The 17787-nt window shown below is 37.4% G+C and overlaps 2 protein-coding genes across 4 annotated transcripts; one reads left to right on the top strand and one right to left on the bottom strand.

Annotated features, from left to right (window-relative positions):
* Positions 6236–9600, top strand: LOC109235465. Of its 2 annotated transcripts, none has more exons than XM_019401582.1 (7): positions 6236–6539; positions 6672–6752; positions 6881–7057; positions 7586–7756; positions 7990–8202; positions 8284–8372; positions 8691–9600. In XM_019401582.1, the coding sequence occupies exons 1-7, from the start codon at positions 6452–6454 to the stop codon at positions 9345–9347; spliced, it is 1476 nt and encodes a 491-aa protein (XP_019257127.1). In that variant the 5' UTR covers positions 6236–6451; the 3' UTR covers positions 9348–9600. The 2 variants fall into 2 exon arrangements, with proteins under 2 accessions (XP_019257127.1, XP_019257128.1); XM_019401583.1 differs by having other exon boundaries at positions 8697–9600.
* LOC109236195 lies at positions 12503–14837 on the bottom strand. Of its 2 annotated transcripts, none has more exons than XM_019402399.1 (4): positions 13939–14837; positions 13647–13844; positions 13287–13384; positions 12503–13207 (listed from the first exon to the last, which is right to left on the bottom strand). In XM_019402399.1, exons 1-4 carry the CDS (start codon positions 13955–13957, stop codon positions 12707–12709), a joined length of 816 nt encoding a protein of 271 aa, XP_019257944.1. In that variant the 5' UTR covers positions 13958–14837; the 3' UTR covers positions 12503–12706. The 2 variants fall into 2 exon arrangements, with proteins under 2 accessions (XP_019257944.1, XP_019257945.1); XM_019402400.1 differs by having other exon boundaries at positions 12503–13211.

Here is a 17787-nt window from a genome sequence, read left to right on the forward strand (position 1 = left end):
TGTTGATTGCCAATCCCAACAACGGCGCCAAAATTTGACGAGCGCAGAACACAACACAAAATTTAGTGCTTGCTAGCCAAAGATAGTATAGTAAATTTATGGCTTAAATGCTATTCATGATGATTAACACTTTGATTGGAATGATTATGAATTAAACTTAACTATTCAACTAAAGCAATTGACAATTGATCACAAAAAAACTAAAATTGAGCAACACAGAAATATCACTGGGAGAAATAGGTCGTGGCAGAATATGTGCAAGATGGCTATTTGGGATCCAACTCTAGTTCAATTCACTCAAATGTTATAATTATTATCACGAATTCACTCGATGATTAGTTCAAACGTGTAGCCAAGACTCCTTTATCGATTAAATCTTAACTCTACGAGGTGAACTAATATAAGGCACTGTGAAAATATGCGAGAACACGTTAATGGATTAGTCTTTAGGAAAATGTCTCTCGAATATTCTCCTAACTTGATTTAGTCAACAATTCAACAAGCTCTTTCGATTACTTAAAAGAATCACTGAATTAAACCAAATAAAATAATGCAAAGATAATCACCGAAATATTCCTCTTTCGATTAAGTAAACTGGTGAATAAAGTTGCAATCAATTAAATATTCCATAAGCGAATTCATGTAAAGAACTAGAGTTAAAATCCATAAATAAAAAAAATCAGAACACCATATCCATCAAACCCTAAGGTAAACTACTCCATAATTAGGAGAAAGTCATTTCAAATAAAGTTGAATAATAAGAAAACATGAATTCAATCCAAACTCGAGTATTAAGTCTAGGAAAGAATAATGAATCCTTGTGCTTTGAGTCTCCAATATTCTTCTGATCTTCCGTAAGTCCAAAGTCCTTCAAAAAATGTGTTTTCAGTGTATTTATACGATGTGGAGCGGGCCCAGACGAAACTACACTTTCCAAGTCGAAACAGGAAAAACACTCTGCGAATTTTGTACAGGCACGGCGTTGGGCGCACTGCCCCATGCGGCGCGCCAATGGACATTTTCAGAGGCTTGTTTCTGACAGAGTTGGCAATTTTGCACAGCCGCGCCGCCCCCAGTCGTTCCCCTTGCGGCGTGGCTGTGTATTTTCCTCAGAGTAACTTGTTTCCTTCACTTTTTGATATGTAGACTTGGTCCTCGATTCTCAAACGCAATCCCGACTCATTTTTTGGGCTTTTACTCAAGCTTCAAAGCTCCAACTTGTTCGATTTACTCCCTCCGGTTCACAATAAGTGTCCAATTTGCTTTTAGCACGCCCATTAAGAAAATACTAAATTCTATACAAAAATACCTACTATGACTAAACTACCCTTACTTAAACATTTAATGTGAGGAATAAGAAAACTTTTTAGGGATATGTACATAGGGGTTATTTTGTAAAAACAAATTGAATTCTTTCTTGATTACATAACTGGACACTTATTTTGAACCAAAATGAAAAAGCAAATTGGACACTTATTGTGAACCGGAGGGAGTAGCTCCAAATTATCTTAATAGTTCGGAATCATTTCACGCAAGGCATAAAATAGGTAATAAGCGCAAATCACTATCATTTAAGCTCAAACACCCGTAAAGTGCAGTAATTAGAGTGTGATCTACGACTAAAATATGGATTTCTAGCCTACCATCAACGTTTTGCAAGTTTTTCTTGTGTATAAGGCTAATGTTCGAAGATAAATACTTCTCTGCACATCAATTCAATAAATACATGACATGTGTATTCATAATCATGGTTAACACTAAATCATATTTAATATATATTCTCACATTAATAAGTCAGTTAACCATGATAAATTAGTATGATTTGGTGTAAACGCCGAGTGTAATAAATAAAAGTATTGCTCTTAATCTCAAATATGTGAGTTTCCTTTTTTCAAAACTGAAAAACTAGGATCTCGATGATGTTATTCTTCTTGTGCATTTTTAATAGAGAGGGTGTAATTCTCTAAATAAAATAAATTACTATTAATTTTATATTGTAAAAATTTATTTTAATATATAAGAAAGGATATCATTTGCCTACTGGAAATGCTTTTTTTATTTGTATTTTTATTAATAGAGATGTGATTTCTTGTTGAAAATATTGATTTCGTTTATTTCTTGATGTAAAAGAAGTACTTTTCATATTTACAAATCAAAAACATATTAAATTGACCTTAATAAATTCGGAAGAGACTGAACAGAACCGGATATATGTTTTTTAACAAATTTTATAGTCAAAATAAGGAGTCCATTTTTCAGAAGGTCACTGAACTAACGAAAATTATTTATGAAAGTTACTTTATTTTATTTTGTAATTGAAAAGTCATTATACTTTGTACATTGTAATTCGAAAGTCACTCAACACTTTTAGAAATATTATTTTTTATATTTTTTCCAACCCAACCATTTAAAAAATCAAACATACCTATTTAAACTATGACTCAACCCGCTCCATGACACTATGTTTGATATGACATGTTGAATCTGCATGTGCCTACATAAGTTGGCAAAGGCCAGTTATGAAATGAATAACAAACGAAAATAGCACTACACAAGTACTCAATTATATTACAACATTGAAAAAGAAGAGGAAAAAAAAGAAGAGAAAAAGAGGCTATAATATAGCCTTAGCAAGTTGTATGCCTGTTCTAGAATAACTACTTTTATAGATACAATCAATGTTTAGATTGACAAAATTGGACCACGCATTTCCCAACAGCCCCACGAATCTTGCCCTTATCGTCAATAGCTAGCTATATAGTTGTGTAACAATTGAAAAATAAAACAAATTTGGAATTTCATGAAATTGTCGAATAAGATGTTAGCCCTTTTATCACAGGTTAATGTATAATTACGAATAATTCAAATGACTATAAATTGTTCAAACATTTCATAAGCTGCACTAGCTAAATTATTTACACGAATTAAACCTATATTCTTATGTGCATTGTCCCAAATTAACAATTTTTTCTTTTTTATGTTTATGACATTCAATGATCACTAAATTGGCATATTCCTTTGCCTCTCTCTAAGCATATTTAATAGTGGTCTATTCTGAGTAAACTTAGAAATTTTGATTCATTTAATAATCTTCAACTACATATCTAAAAACAAAAATGCCTGACATAGTCATAATATTTTATTTAAGAGTGTGGTGTAATTGGACGGTGTCCCGGTAGCGTACATTAGGGCGATTAAGGACATGTATGAGGGAGCGAAGACCCGAGTGAGGACCGCGGAAGCTCGGTGCCATGGTGTATGCTATTTGCTTATGACATAGTCCTAATTGACGAGACGCGAGGCGAAGTTAATGCTAAATTGGAAGTTTGGAGACAAACGCTGGAGTCTAAAGGTTTCAAGTTGAGTACATCAAAAATTGAGTACTTGGAGTGCAAGTTCAGTGAGGGGATACATGAAGAAGAAGTGGAAGTGAGGATTGGTACTCAGGTCATCCCTAAAAGAGATAGTTTCAAATATTTTGGGTCTATTATTCAAGGCAACGGAGAGATTGACGAGGATGTTACTCATCGCATCGGAGTGGGGTAGATGAGATGGAGGCTCACCTCGGGGGTTTTGTGTGATAAGAATGTGCCACATGGACTTAAGAGCAAGTTCTATAAAGTGGTGGTTAGACCGACTATGTTGTATGGAGCTGAGTGTTGGCCCGTCAAGAAGTCTCATGTCCAAAAGATGAAAGTAGCTGAAATGAGGATGTTGAGATGGATGTGTGGGCATACTATGAAAGACAAGATTAGGAATGAAGTTATTACGGATAAGGTAGGAGTGGCATCTGTAGAGGATAAGTTACGGGAATCGAGGCTCAGATGGTTCGGGCATGTGAAGAGGAGAGACATAGATGCTCCGCTGAGGAGGTGTGAGAGGTTGTCCATGGCGGGTCTGGGGTATTCGGGAGAGGTAATTAGGCAGGACATGTCATTGCTTCAATTTTCTGAGGACATGACCCACGATCGGAAGGTGTGGAGGTCGAGGATTAGGGTTGTAAGTTGACAGATAATAGTGTGTTCCTCCTGGCTATTCAGTAGTACTAGGACTATTTTTGTAATTTCCTATTTATGGTTCTTTATTGTGCATGTTGTAGCATTCACGCCCGTTACTATGTTACATTGTTGCTAATATTCTTTACTACTTGGTTGCTTTATCTTCATTATTCCTTGAGTCGAGGGTCTATCGGAAACAACCTCTCTATCTCTATGAGGTAGGGAAAGGTCTGCGTACACATTACCCTCCCCAGACCTTATTTATGGGATTAAACTGGATTTGTTGTTATTGTTGTTGGTTTAATTCGACGAAGTGGGTTGAAAATTATAAGATATTAGGTTCAAATTTTAGCGGAGGCAAAAAATACTAGGCGATTTCTTCTCATTAATCAAAGTTTAAGGGATAGAGTTACTTGTATCGGTGGAACGTAGTAATTACCTCGTGGAATTAACTGATGTATGCACAAACTCTCATGCACGTCATTTGTATCAACCAAATTCAAGCAACAAGAAAAAATCATCTTAGTGATTAAATTGACGTAATTCAAATTGCATAGTTAAGCATTTACAATAACACCAATAAAAACCTAGTGGGGTTTGAGAAGGGTAAGATGTACGCAATTTTATCCCTATCTTGAGAGGATAGGGAGGTTGTTTTCAATAGACCCTCAATTAAAGAAAAGATGAAAGAAGTTGTGGTAACAAGTTAGTAACAACACAAAATATTTAAAAAACCAAGCCAAGATAGCAATTAAACGATAGGTAGTAATAACAATTTAAGAATAACACGATATCATGCTAACACTAATGTTATCGAACTAAGAAAAGACAAAGGAAAATGTTCCACTACCTTATTAAGCATAGGGGCGGTCCGATGAAATTTGTGGCCTAAAGCCAAATTTTATGAGGGGTCTTAACTTTTTTTTTAAATTATTATTATTATGTTTGAAGTCTATTTTTCTATTTCTTTTAGATGCAAAGTTATTAAAAAAATTATAATCAATTTCTTCCATTAAGTCTTTCTCAATTGACAATATAGAGCCCGTTTGGATTGACTTATTTAAGTGTTTTTAAGCCAAAATTGCTTTAAGTTATTTTGTAGTGTTTGGATACAGTAAAAAAATATTTTTGATCACTTGTTTTTAAGCTAAAATGACAAAAATAAGCCAAAAGCTAAAATTCTTAACTTATGGCTTAAACATCACTTAAAGCAAGCCCATCCAAACGGGCTTATATCTAATCCATTTAACCTAACTTGAGACATTTTTTATCCTAGTTATGATTTTATCAATTTTAATTTTGAAAAACTTCTTTCCGCTAAAGTAACGGTAACGTGAGTTATTGACATTATTCTATAAGCAATATAGGCATTTGAAAAAGAATTAAATCTTTTTATTTGATTGAGTATATCAATTAAACAGTTATCTTCTAATTATACTTTTTTTCTTAACACTTTTAATTTAGAAAATAAATCTAAACCACCAATATCAGTTTGATTATTATGCTTTAAGGAACATTCAAGATAGGCAATATTTTTCTAAATTTCCATCATCTAGTGATCTCAGTATTTTTAACGCTAAATAGAAAACTAAAAATATTTTCATATGTTTCGAATTGTTCAAATATATTTTGAATTATGTATAAAAAGTAATCAACTCTGAAAGACCCTTCGAGAGATTTTGAGATTTTATTATCAACATTCTCATCAAATTGTTTCTTTCTATATATCACACGTTTCTTACGAAATTCGGGTTCGACATTTATTTCAAATGCAATTTCCTTGACAGAAATCATAACAGCCGCAAATCTTTCTTCTCTATATTTGTTAAGAGAAAATCAAAAAAATTCACTTCACTGAACTTCTTTTTTAACTTATATATAGTTTATTAGGTGTAACAAAAAATGGAACCCTACAAATATAGGATCTAAAGCAGTTGTTTTAATTGCTTTAGGAAAGGACCGCCCTCATTAACCATTTACCACCCCTTATTAATTATTTGAATTTAAAAAAATCAATTGCCTGACCTTGGTATTTGTAGTAAAAAACAAGATATATGATGAAAGATTAGGAACACATAGATTGTACAAATATGATCTCATAGATTCATCAAATATGATTCTCTCTTTGCTCCTCCTTTCTTCCAATGGTCATTTGTGGAGCCCACCCCTTTCTTTTTTGCTTTTGCCCACCACCCCACCCCCCACCCCCACCCCTGTCTCTCTCATCTTTTTATTTTCATTCACAGCTTTCCCCTCACTCACACTCTCTCAAAAACCCCAACACTTTTTCTGCTAAAAGATCAAAAAAAACCACAAAGCCACTTCTTTTCTAACACCCTTTTATTCACTGAGCTCATTTCTTGAACTAGGGTTTCTTTATTCTTGCTTCATATACCCCCACAATGCAGTAGTTTCACTACCACCATTTTCTTGCATTTTTTTCACTAACAAAAATGGTTAAAAAAAATTCAGCTTTGATTCTCACACTTCTGCTTCTTTTTACTGTTTTCTGTTCAGTTTCAGCTACTTCTTCACCTTCAAGTAAGTGTATATACACATTCTTGAATTTTACTGCATGTGTTTCTAGAAGCTTCTGCCATTCTTGATCTGTTTTTTTGTACAATCCTTTTAGTTCTTGTTTTAATGATGTTATTTACTGTTTTGTGTAAGCAGAAATTGTGAATGTGTTTGTTTCAAATGCTGTTACAAAGCTGATGAAATGGGTTTGGTCAATCAAATCCAGTACTAAAACTGGTATGTATAATGGATCTCTTTGATGTTATTTTTTTCTTTTTTACAACCCCATTTTGATTTTTCTTTTTAATTTTAAATTTTTGGAGGTTAAAAAAACCATTTCTGGTGAATAATGGTGTTTTTTGCAGTGATATCTGGGCGTCCAATGATGAAATTTGAGAGTGGGTATAATGTGGAGACAGTGTTTGATGGAAGCAAACTTGGGATTGAGCCTTATTCTGTAGAGATTATGTCTAGTGGAGAGCTCCTCATTTTGGATTCTGCTAATAGTAATCTTTACAAGATTTCTTCCTCTTTGTCTCAGTGTAAGTCTTTCTTCTTTTTTATTTTGGGTGTTTTTAACTATTCTAGGTAATTAGTGGCTTCAATCTTGAGTACTTTTTCTTTTTCTGGGTGTAACTTTTGGTTTTAGGTTTTTGTTGCCTGTATAAAAAAGAATTATGACGATAGCGTTTGAGCCCAATGTAGACTAGGTTTTCTCATTTGGGCAGTGTCAGAATTTTAACAAGGTTTGACATGAGTGTAAAAGAAGCATGATCTGAGCTAGACATTATACTGAGTTTTAGCTCATAGAGTTTGCACATTTTGGCTACATGTGCCTGGTGCTTTGTGTTGTGTTCTTGTTAATAACAGTAATCCTTGTGGCTTTCACTTTGTGAGTAGTCCACCGACTGTTTGTTCCCTCAATACTTTGTACTTATAATTTTGTTAAAGATGTGCAGTACTGAAAATTTGTGTTCTCCGGAGTACCTTATCTTTTGCTTTTCAAGTTGGCTTTTAGAAGATGCTTGATTCTTACCATTTGATTCTTCATGTTTGCTGCAAATTGACAGACACCAGACCTAGATTGGTGGCTGGATCAGCTGATGGATACTCTGGACATATTGATGGAAAATTACGGGACGCAAGGATGAATCATCCTAAGGGTCTTACTGTTGATGACAGAGGGAACATCTATATAGCAGATACTGATAACATGGCAATTAGGAAGATAAGTGATGCAGGTAATTTACTAAACTATGACCCTGATCGTGATAGAGTAGCACTGCTTGGCTTGTTTGTGGTCATGTACTAGTCTTTTAAAATCTCCAAATTTCTGATCATCTGACTTTTGATTAAATAGGGTGATTTCTGAAATCTCCCTTTAGTATCTTAGTTTTAAGAGTAAAATGTGAGGACTAATGTCTGCAAAGTTAGAATGCTCTTTAAATTTATGCTATGAAATTTCCTTGACCAGGGATTACAACAATTGCCGGTGGTAAATGGAGCCGGGGAGGCGGGCATGTTGATGGACCAAGTGAAGATGCAAAATTCTCTAATGATTTTGATGTGGTCTATATGGGAAGCAGTTGTTCCCTGCTAGTCATAGACAGAGGAAATAAAGCAATTAGGGAGATTCAACTCCATTTTGAAGACTGTGCTTATCAGTATGGTAGTGGTTTTCCGCTAGGTTAGTAACTTTGCGTTGTTTTACTTTGTTCAAATCTATTGCAGTTGAACATGTTATGGAAGAAACGCAAATTTGCTACAGGAATAGCTGTGCTTTTAGCAGCTGGCTTCTTTGGTTACATGCTAGCGTTGCTGCAGCGAAGGCTTGGTACCATGGTATCTCCTGAAGAAGTGAGTATCAAGTTCTTTACTCTTATGATTAAAGTCACATTACTTTCTAAGCGTTGCAACGGGGACTTAAAGTATCAAGGATATAGAGGCCCTTCTTTTGCTTCTAGGCTTGCCAATTTCTATGTTGCTTGGTTACAATCACTGAACTGAACAAGTTTTAGAGGAAGAGTTGTAAGATATTCATACTGATATTGATAATTAGCAAGTTAAAAGTCTACAGAACAAGCTTTCTTATGACTCGAACTAAATGGTACCTCGTGTTACTTAACATCCCATACGTGATCTCATTTACTTTCTTTCACTTCTGTCTTCTTGAAGGATCAGAACACATCCATTTTCACCAATCAATATCAGAAGCCAGCTAAGTCATCATTTAGGCCTCCCCTAATTCCGTCTGAAGGCGATGAGGAGAAGCAAGACGAAAGCATGTTTGGATCTCTAGGGAAGCTAATTATGCGTACGGGAGCATCAGTTTCTGATGTTTTAGGAAATGTATTTCCTGTGCTGAAACGTACACCATTGAACCATCATCAATATCAACAGCAGCAGCAGTATCAGCAACACACATGGCCGGTACAGGACAGCTTTGTAATACCAAAAGAAGATGAGCCCCCATCCATTGAAACCAGAACACCCACCCCACGAAAGACTTATGCATTCATGTCCAAAGATTCTGAAAAAATGCAACAGCTGAAGCAAAGCCGTGCTTTTTATGGTGGATGGAGTGCTGATGTTCAACTACAGCAACAGCAAACTCAGAAGCAGCTACATCATCATCGATATCATTCATCTGGACCTCAAACATTCTACGAGCAAAGCTCAGAGAGCACGAAGGAAGTAGTTTTCGGAGCAGTTCAAGAACAAGGGCAGCGCAACACAGTGATAATAAAGCCTTTGGACCATGCAAATCCTGTTTATGATCGACAAAATGTTCGTTCTCGGTTCAACTCTGCTGGATATTCTCAAGGCTATTAATCAAGTTACATACAGAAACTTCAGGAGTTGCTAAAATTGCTTCTTGATGGCTTAGAAATGAGAAATATATCATGCACTAACAGCCATCAAAGTACAAATTTTGGAGAGAGGAAGCCCATTTTAGAATATAGCTTATAATGTTTATCTAGTATTCAATAGTGTTGTAGTGAATGCTGTGTAAGTGAGTTGAAAATTATTACTAGTACAAAAAAATAGTTCTATATATCTCATGATCTGATCAATTCCCTAGGAATTCCATTGCTTCTATTTGCTTTTTGAGTACCAATAATGTCAAGACAAGATCTATTTCCATTTCTTGTCCTTTGCACACCCCCTGAACTTTAATAGGGTCCAAGTAAAAGAAAAGACAAAATGGGGAGAGAAAAAAAACAACAAAGCCAGCCAAAAAGGAAGTTTTCTCCTTACAATTTGTTCTACCATAGGTAGCTAGAAAAAATGAAAGCACAAGTTGTATTACTTAAACAAAACCTGGTAGAACAATGTGGTATGGGCTGAGTATATAGGAAATATGCACTTGAAGCCATTAATGTTCTATATTGCAAGAATGTTTGTAGATCTTCCAAATAGTACGTTTTTAATTTATTTTTTTAATAATAAACTGTACTGCTGGTACAGTGTGAGAGAACCCACTCACATGGGCACGTGACCAACGGTAAACTACAGTTAGAATTAGAGAAAGACAAATGAACAAAGCATTCTTGTCAAATAGATACTATTATAATGCTCATAAAGTAGATATCATGGCAACAAAGACACTTCATTTTCTTAGAAACATTATAAAAAAAAAAATGAGTACCTTAACCTCTTCTGAAAACTTGATATCCAAATTAAACATTTTTAAAAAATTGTAAGCCTAATTATTTGGTCTTTTTTTCTCTATTTTAGTGGATTCCATTTTCCACACCCCACAAGGCCCAAGAATAAAAGAGATTACAACTTAATTTGAGAACTTGACATTGGACCACCCAAAACATTATCATTTGATTTAGTGCCATGGTTTATAGATCCCATACAACTTCCCACCCTGTCCCTTGCACCCCAACCTCCTCTAAAAGACAAGAATTTTTATTTTATTTTTAATAAACTTTGAGAATGACATGTTTTCTGTTAGACTTCCATGGTTTAGGATCTTTCTACAAGATCAAACTTTTCCATGCAAAGGAGTTACACTTTCAAGAGAGAAATTTGTAATGTAAAAACTACATCCATTGACCGTTATGTTAAAGTAATGTATGTGTTACGTGTGACATGATAATTAATCGCAATTAGAGATGACAACGGGACGGATTGAGGGCAGGACAAGCCAAATCATAAAGGGTAGAATACAAAATTGATCGATCTGCCGAAACTAATGCATTCCCCAACCAAAAAAAATATTAAAATATGTATATTACATGTATATAATGCACATATATCCAAAAGAAAAAAAATTTGTCGGCTATTATTTTTGGGAGTGGCTAAAAATTATACATATCCTCAATCATAAACAGGATAGGGCATGGGAGCTCTTATGCAGAATAGGTTGAAACAATGTTTTGAAAATCAAAATTAGAGCAGGACAAAAGGCAGATTAAACAAAAAGAATTACAGCAAGTTTTACTTTATACTCGTCAGGTGCTATAATATCAATGGATAAAAGAAAAGGATAGAAAAGTTTTCGCCAATAAGATCTTTTTTTTGGACCATATATGTATATATATATATATATATATATCACTCTTGTTGGCTTGTTGCCATATCAGGTTATTTAGTTGGACCGTCCATTGGTTCTATTATACAAGATTTCAACTGGTCCCACACAATTTAATTCCTACTTACATCCCCAGCTATCCTGCTCTACCTTGAAGAGAAGTCCATCAAGATTATCAGTAAGTCCGTAATATTCTACTTGTTTATCTTTGCTGTACGTGTAATCAAATGTCGTGAAAAGAAAAGGGTTGCGGTTAATTAATAACTAGCTCTTGCTAATTCATGAAAAATCCTCACAATATAGATAATGTTAGGATGTGCTCGTCTAAAAACGTGACGAAAAATATGTTAGGACGTGCTCATCTAAAACACATGTTACGTCAAACACCGGACTGTGGCGAAAAATATGCTACAGGTTCCATCACGTTGCACCTGGACATGAGAGATGTCATGGGCGGCTTTCCAGCCATGCCCCATGACCCCTTGGGCGTGCCCCGTGGCGTCCTAGCAAGCCTCCCAATGCCTAGCGCCACGGACGGCCCCGTGGTCTTGGCCGCGCCAAGTGACAAGCGCGCAGGTGCCTCTGTCGCCCCACCGATACCCCTCGCCAGCGCCAAGCCGCAGGCAGAAGCCAACAGCGCCGTGCGCGTAGACAACGCCGCGCGTGCAGACCGTGATGCCAAAGACACTGCTGCTGACAACGGACCTGCTGCTACCTTATAGAAAACTAAGTCATTTTCATTGTAAATATAGAGTAGTTTTATTTCATGTACTTCCATTATGTTTCTCTAGCTTAGTCAAGTCTAGTCTTGTAGCTTTGGATTATTTTTTTTAAGTATTATTAGGGGGGATCAAGCAATCAAAACTTTCTAGCAAGTAAGCAATTCTCTGTACTGGTGTCTCTCCCCCTCGACACCGTGTTGCTTTTCTGTAATAGCTTTCATTAATGCAATCAAGCTTTCTTTCATTCTGAATTCTCATTTCTGTTCTCTCAATTGCTCTTGACATTGGTTTTCCCGTACGACACTGACAATCTCGTCTAGCGTACGGAGGGGACCTCAGTTGGCGGACAGCAACTGCACTGACATCAGTTGCCTAGCCTTACGTCGCCCTTCCTAGGAATCTCAGGAAGGCGCCGCGTAACAGAGAGCATGAGCTAGGGTTCACACATCATGGACGGATGTGAGAAAAGTAAAATCAACCCCAACTTATTTGGAATTGAGACGTGCAGTCAAACTTCTATATAACAACCTTATTTGTTCAGACATTGTTTGACGAGAAGTGATGTTAACATAAAAATAGGTTCCCAAAAAAACTTGGCTTTTATAGTGAATGATTGCTAAAAAGGATGTTATTATAGAGAAAGTCTGATTGTAATTGTTATGAAGCAGCGGAATACACTATATTTTCAGCTGTATAGACTAATAAAGAGGCAAAATCAAATGGAAACAAAAAGAAATAGTTTTTTCATACGAGGCATCACTTCATTGAAACAAGAAACACAGACCAGAAATATTAACTCAAAAGATAATTGAGTCATTTGCTTGTCCTACTATGTACATGAAAGTGGTAGCAGATAGACTGACTAACTTTCAGAACAGTTGCAAAAGTTAATAGCAATACATTAGTGCTACTACTACTAGACTTCACTAAGTTACTTTCTTTTTTCGGTTAACTAAGCTCGAAATGCTCTGTGAAACTTCAGGCCCTGAAGAATCAATCCCCTGCTCTGCAAACCCTTTTAGATTAGCTAGTATCATGCTATCTACAACAGAAATATCGGTACTTTTGCTCACCTCATCATCTTGATTAGTAGTCAGCTCGGAGTTAACTAAACTTCCATCAAAAGTTATCAAATCCTCCAAAATGTTAGCTGCCACCGGTGATTTTGCTGATTCTTTGCTTTCAGAGTCGTCAAAACTTAAGAGAGGAGCCAGTTGTTTACGAGAAGTCTGGCATACTACTACTTTAGGACTAAACATTAGGCGCAGATGGGAGAAAGTAAGTAACACGAGCTTCCTTAAAAGTGAATAGATCTTTGAGTCAACAACTACGCTTCTGATGCCGAAGCAGAACATCAGAACTTGTCTCTCCAGACTGATTAGGAAGTGCTTCCATGTCATGTTGCACTGAAGACGACTGCCGTGTTCCTGTCTAGAAAGTTCCATTAGAGAATATGTGAGTATTTGTCATCACAGGAACTCAAAATCGACCACTATTGATACTTACATTTGGGATAACATAAGGACGAATGACCAAACCGAGAATCAAGCAGACTAAGCAGGGAAGCCCCACGGTTAAGAACCATGTAGAAACTGCTTTTAGAGCTGGAAAATGTTACAAATGTTAAAGTATCTTATTTCAGGTAAAAGGAAAAATTGGCATTCAAAAGCACAATGTAGAAAGTGAGGAACGTCTAAGATATGACACTACAAAAGGTTAATGGAACATTCACAGTCATGTTGTGCACTAACCAATCCACAAGCTTTTAGACTGCAGAAACTGATGAGCAATTCCAACCTCAAAATCACAATAAGGGGACAAACGCAATGGAAAAATGAGCAATGTATGCTTGGTTGAATGTATTACCAGAATGAGAATCTCTTGAGCAATCCTCGGCCTTGAGCTGTATTTCGCGGACTAACTTAGAGCCATGGTCAGAGATCATTAAAGTGCATCTCTCAGGAACAAAAGAAAGTTCAAAATCATCTGAGAATGATGCATTTAATCCAGGTCCATCAGCACGGCCTGGTATTAGTGAATAACCTCCTGCTATTGTAGTAACACCTGATATCATCATTGATTAAGGAGTTCCATTTAGAATCCAACGTGATGATAATAATAAAACAAATATTACTGAAGCAGCTTAACCTATAGTTACCGTGTAATATCACCACCATTTGACAGTTACGCAAGTAACAAGCAAAATAAAACACAATTGATCATCTTCCCCTTAATAGAAAAAGATTGTTGAAGAAGAGAAACACCAGAGAGTCATAGTAAGAAGTTGCTAAATAGGACCCTTAAAGGCATGCTTCATAAGCCATAGTGTACAGCATATCTTCAACCAACTTGAGAAGCATAAATTGGGGTTGATAACACATTACACCACTGAAAGCTAACATGGATTAAAATTATAGTCGACAACTATTAGCCACATGCCCAACTTCTTTGTCCAAACAGTTACATTTACCCAGCCGAGTTGCTGTCCTGGGAGGCATCATCTCTTGACGCTTGAAATCAGCAATTCCAAGTGTATGCCTAGAAAGCTGTGTTAGAAGGTGAAAAGCCTGCTTTCCAACCAGAAAGTTTGCATTTCCTCTTACTCATCCATGAAGTTTGTTGTTCCAATTCAGAAGCAGTGCTATTCTTGACCTTCAACAAACACGAACTAACACCATCTGACAGCCATACCAATTTCTAGAGACATACACAAAATGTTCTAATGCCTTTTTTATCAACATCATCTTTTTTCATAAGCCTAGCATATGGGTTCCCCTCAAGTCTCTCCACCTTATCATGTCACTTGTTACCCAAGATACAAAGATCCTATTTAGTATGACATAAAATGTTTCCTGGCAGAAATGTTGTCATTGATGAAATCACAGTCTTATGTTGGGTTGAAGAACTCATTGAAGATGTTATCACCATGGAAAAAAACTTACACTGACCAGGAATGGATAGCTTAGTCATCCAACCATAAGGTTGAGGGTTCGAGTCCATCAAGGGAGCAGAGGAAGAAAGAGTCCCAGCAATAGGCTCCTGGATATAGGGGCTTTAGTGGTGGAGTTTAACATATCCCACAAGAAATATCTCCAATCAAATGGGGAAAACAACTTAGAGCTTTAGGTCATTTTTCACTTGCCCCTCTAAGAGCCTATTTTGGATAGGTTTAAAAGCTGGTCAAACTTAGAGAGTTTTTAGCTTATTAGGGTGTTTGGCAACCTTATAGCTCATTTGGCTTAGCTGAATTAAAGTAGCTTTTAAGCATCAGGTGCTGAAAAATACTTTTTAAGTGATGGTATTGGTTCTATAAACAAGCAGTTATATGTTGGGATAGAAGTGCTGAAACTGAAAATACGTTATTGATGTGTTCGGTAAAATATCCATAAATTTGTTAATACTATAAAAGAGCTAATTACTACAAGATTTTTAACTCTAATACGAAATAATTTATGTTTCAACGCACATTCAGTTATAAGATAAAATTTTAACAAAAATGAGTTATTTATTTGAAATGGGTTGAATTAGAAAGGTACTTGTTCTTAAATTTCAGTAATATTTGATATTGCTATCGACTTGGATCTAAGTTGTCCCATGCATAGAAATAGCAAAGCAGTCATTTTTGAACCCAACATAGCTATTAGCTACCCAAATTGCAAAAAGATATTATTTCAGGAATCAGATAGTTTGTCTTTTTTGGGTATCACCTTAAATATAATAATTGAGTTTTCTAGTACATTTTATTTAGTTTTAAAATATATAAGTTACCTTCCTGAGATTCCTTGGAAGGGCGACGTAAGGCTAGGCAACTGATGTCAGTGCAATTGCTGTCCGCCAACTGAGGTCCCCTCCGTACGCTAGACGAGATTGTCAGTGCCGTACGGGAAAACCAATGTCAAGAGCAATTGAGAGAACAGAAATGAGAATTCAGAATGAAAGAAAGCTTGATTGCATTAATCAAAAGCTATTACAGAAAAGCAACGCGGTGTCGAGGGGGAGAGACACCAGTACAGAGAATTGCTTGCTTGCTAGAAAGTTTTGATTGCTTGATCCCCCCTAATAATACTTAAAAAAAATAATCCAAAGCTACAAGACTAGACTTGACTAAGCTAGAGAAACATAATGGAAGTACATGAAATAAAACTACTCTATATTTACAATGAAAATGACTTAGTTTTCTATAAGGCAGCAGCAGGTCCGTTGTCAGCAGCAGTGTCTTTGGCATCACGGTCTGCGCGCACGGCGCTGTTGGCTTCTGCCTGCGGCTTGGCACTGGCGAGGGATATCGGTGGAGCGACAGAGGCACCTGCGCGCTTGTCACTTGGCGCGACCAAGACCACGGGGCCGTCCGTGGCGCTAGGCATTGGGAGGCTTGCTAGGACACCACGGGGCGCGCCCAAGGGGTCATGGGGCATGGCTGGAAAGCCGCCCATGACATTCTCCCCCACCTGAGTTGGCGACGTCCTCGACGCCTTACTTGAAAAATAATCTTCAATGAGGCTCTTGTAGGCTTTGAGGTTTGTTCCCCTCTCCCAAGTATTCTCTTCTGCATCACAGCCCTGCCATTTCACTAAAAACTCTCGGTGATCTTTCCTTGAGGCATGAATCACTTTGTCATCAAGGATAGCTTCAACACGCCTTTTCCCGGTTGAATTGGGACCTCGAATACTAGGTATTGTGAGCTGGCTCCTTGAAGGATCCTCCGTGTCTTCCCGAAAAGGTTTCAGGAGACTGACATGGAAGACAGGATGAATTTTCCACCAAGCTGGGGTATCCACCCGGTATGCAACCTTCCCAATGCGCCTTTCAATGGACAAGGGTCCAATGTATTTTTGCAATAGGCGAGGGTCATGGACCCCTGCAAATAAGTACCGCTTTGGAATTTTGACCATCACTTTGTCTCCTACTTGATATTCAACAAAGCGACGATTCTGATCAGCATGCCTCTTCATCCGCTTTTGGGCTTTGATAAGGTAGCTCCGCACTATCTCCAAATTCCGCCTCCACTCTTTTGAGAAGCTGGCAGCTCGAGGAGATTTAGCCATGTTTGGTGCATTCACAGTGTGTGGGAGTAGCGGTTGCTGTCCGGTAACAATTTCAAAAGCGCTTTTGTTGGTAATAGAGCTCTTTTGTGAATTGAAACACAGTTGAGCAGCATCCAGAAGCTTCACCCAATTCTTCTGCGATCCGGTTACAAAGTGGCGGAGATATTCCTCCAACATACCATTGAACCGCTCCGTCTGGCCATCAGATTGCGGATGAAAACTTGAGCTGTGACTCAATTTTGACCCAAGGCACTTGAAGAGTTGGGTCCAAAAGTTGCTAGTGAAGCGTGAGTCGCGGTCACTAACAATGTCTTTGGGCAGGCCCCAATATTTGACGACATGAGAGAAGAAGAGTCGAGCTGTATCTTCTGCTGATATATATTGTGGGGCTGCAATAAAGGTGGCATACTTGGAAAACCGGTCCACCACAACCAAGATGGTTGTGAGATCTCCGACCTTGGGCAATCCGGTGATGAAATCCAGGGAAACGCTTTCCCAAGGTCTCTTTGGTACAGCGAGTGGTTCCATGAGTCCCGCTTGTGTCAAGCGGTCCGACTTGTCCTTCTGGCATACTAGACAAGTCTTCACATACTGAGCGACATCATCGGCCATTTGAGGCCAATAATAGGCACGACGAAGTAACGCCATGGTGCGTTCTTCACCGGGATGGCCGGCCCACAGAGTATCATGACATTCCGCTAGAAGAGTCCTCCGCAAATCTCCTCCTTTAGGAACATAAAGTCGGTTCCCTTTTACTTTCAGAAAACCATCTTCCATGTAGAACTGGCGAGTCTTGCCCTGTCCTACCAAATCAACCAAATACTGAGCAGCAGGATCCTTGATGAGTAGATCCCATATTTGGTCCTTGATGGATGTGGCTACTTCGCTCCCCCTTAGGGTGGCGAGTAGGCACACCGATGCTAGATCAGCTCTCCGACTGAGCGCATCAGCAACATGATTGG

Source organism: Nicotiana attenuata, chromosome 12 (assembly GCF_001879085.1).
Source record: "Nicotiana attenuata strain UT chromosome 12, NIATTr2, whole genome shotgun sequence".
In the NCBI taxonomy this organism is placed as follows: domain Eukaryota; kingdom Viridiplantae; phylum Streptophyta; class Magnoliopsida; order Solanales; family Solanaceae; genus Nicotiana; species Nicotiana attenuata.

What these genes read in the sequence shown, in the direction of transcription:
- LOC109235465 (XM_019401582.1), top strand. Translation starts at nt 6,452, where the DNA reads ATGGTTAAAAAAAATTCAGCTTTGATTCTCACACTTCTGCTTCTTTTT. An exon ending in TGGTAGTGGTTTTCCGCTAG is followed by an intron (nt 8,203 to 8,283) that starts GTTAGTAACTTT and finishes AATTTGCTACAG; the next exon opens with GAATAGCTGTGCTTTTAGCA. An exon ending in CCATGGTATCTCCTGAAGAA is followed by an intron (nt 8,373 to 8,690) that starts GTGAGTATCAAG and finishes GTCTTCTTGAAG; the next exon opens with GATCAGAACACATCCATTTT.
- LOC109236195 (XM_019402399.1), bottom strand. An exon ending in CTCAAGAGATTCTCATTCTG is followed by an intron (nt 13,385 to 13,646) that starts GTAATACATTCA and finishes AACATTTTCCAG; the next exon opens with CTCTAAAAGCAGTTTCTACA. An exon ending in GTCCTTATGTTATCCCAAAT is followed by an intron (nt 13,208 to 13,286) that starts GTAAGTATCAAT and finishes CTTTCTAGACAG; the next exon opens with GAACACGGCAGTCGTCTTCA.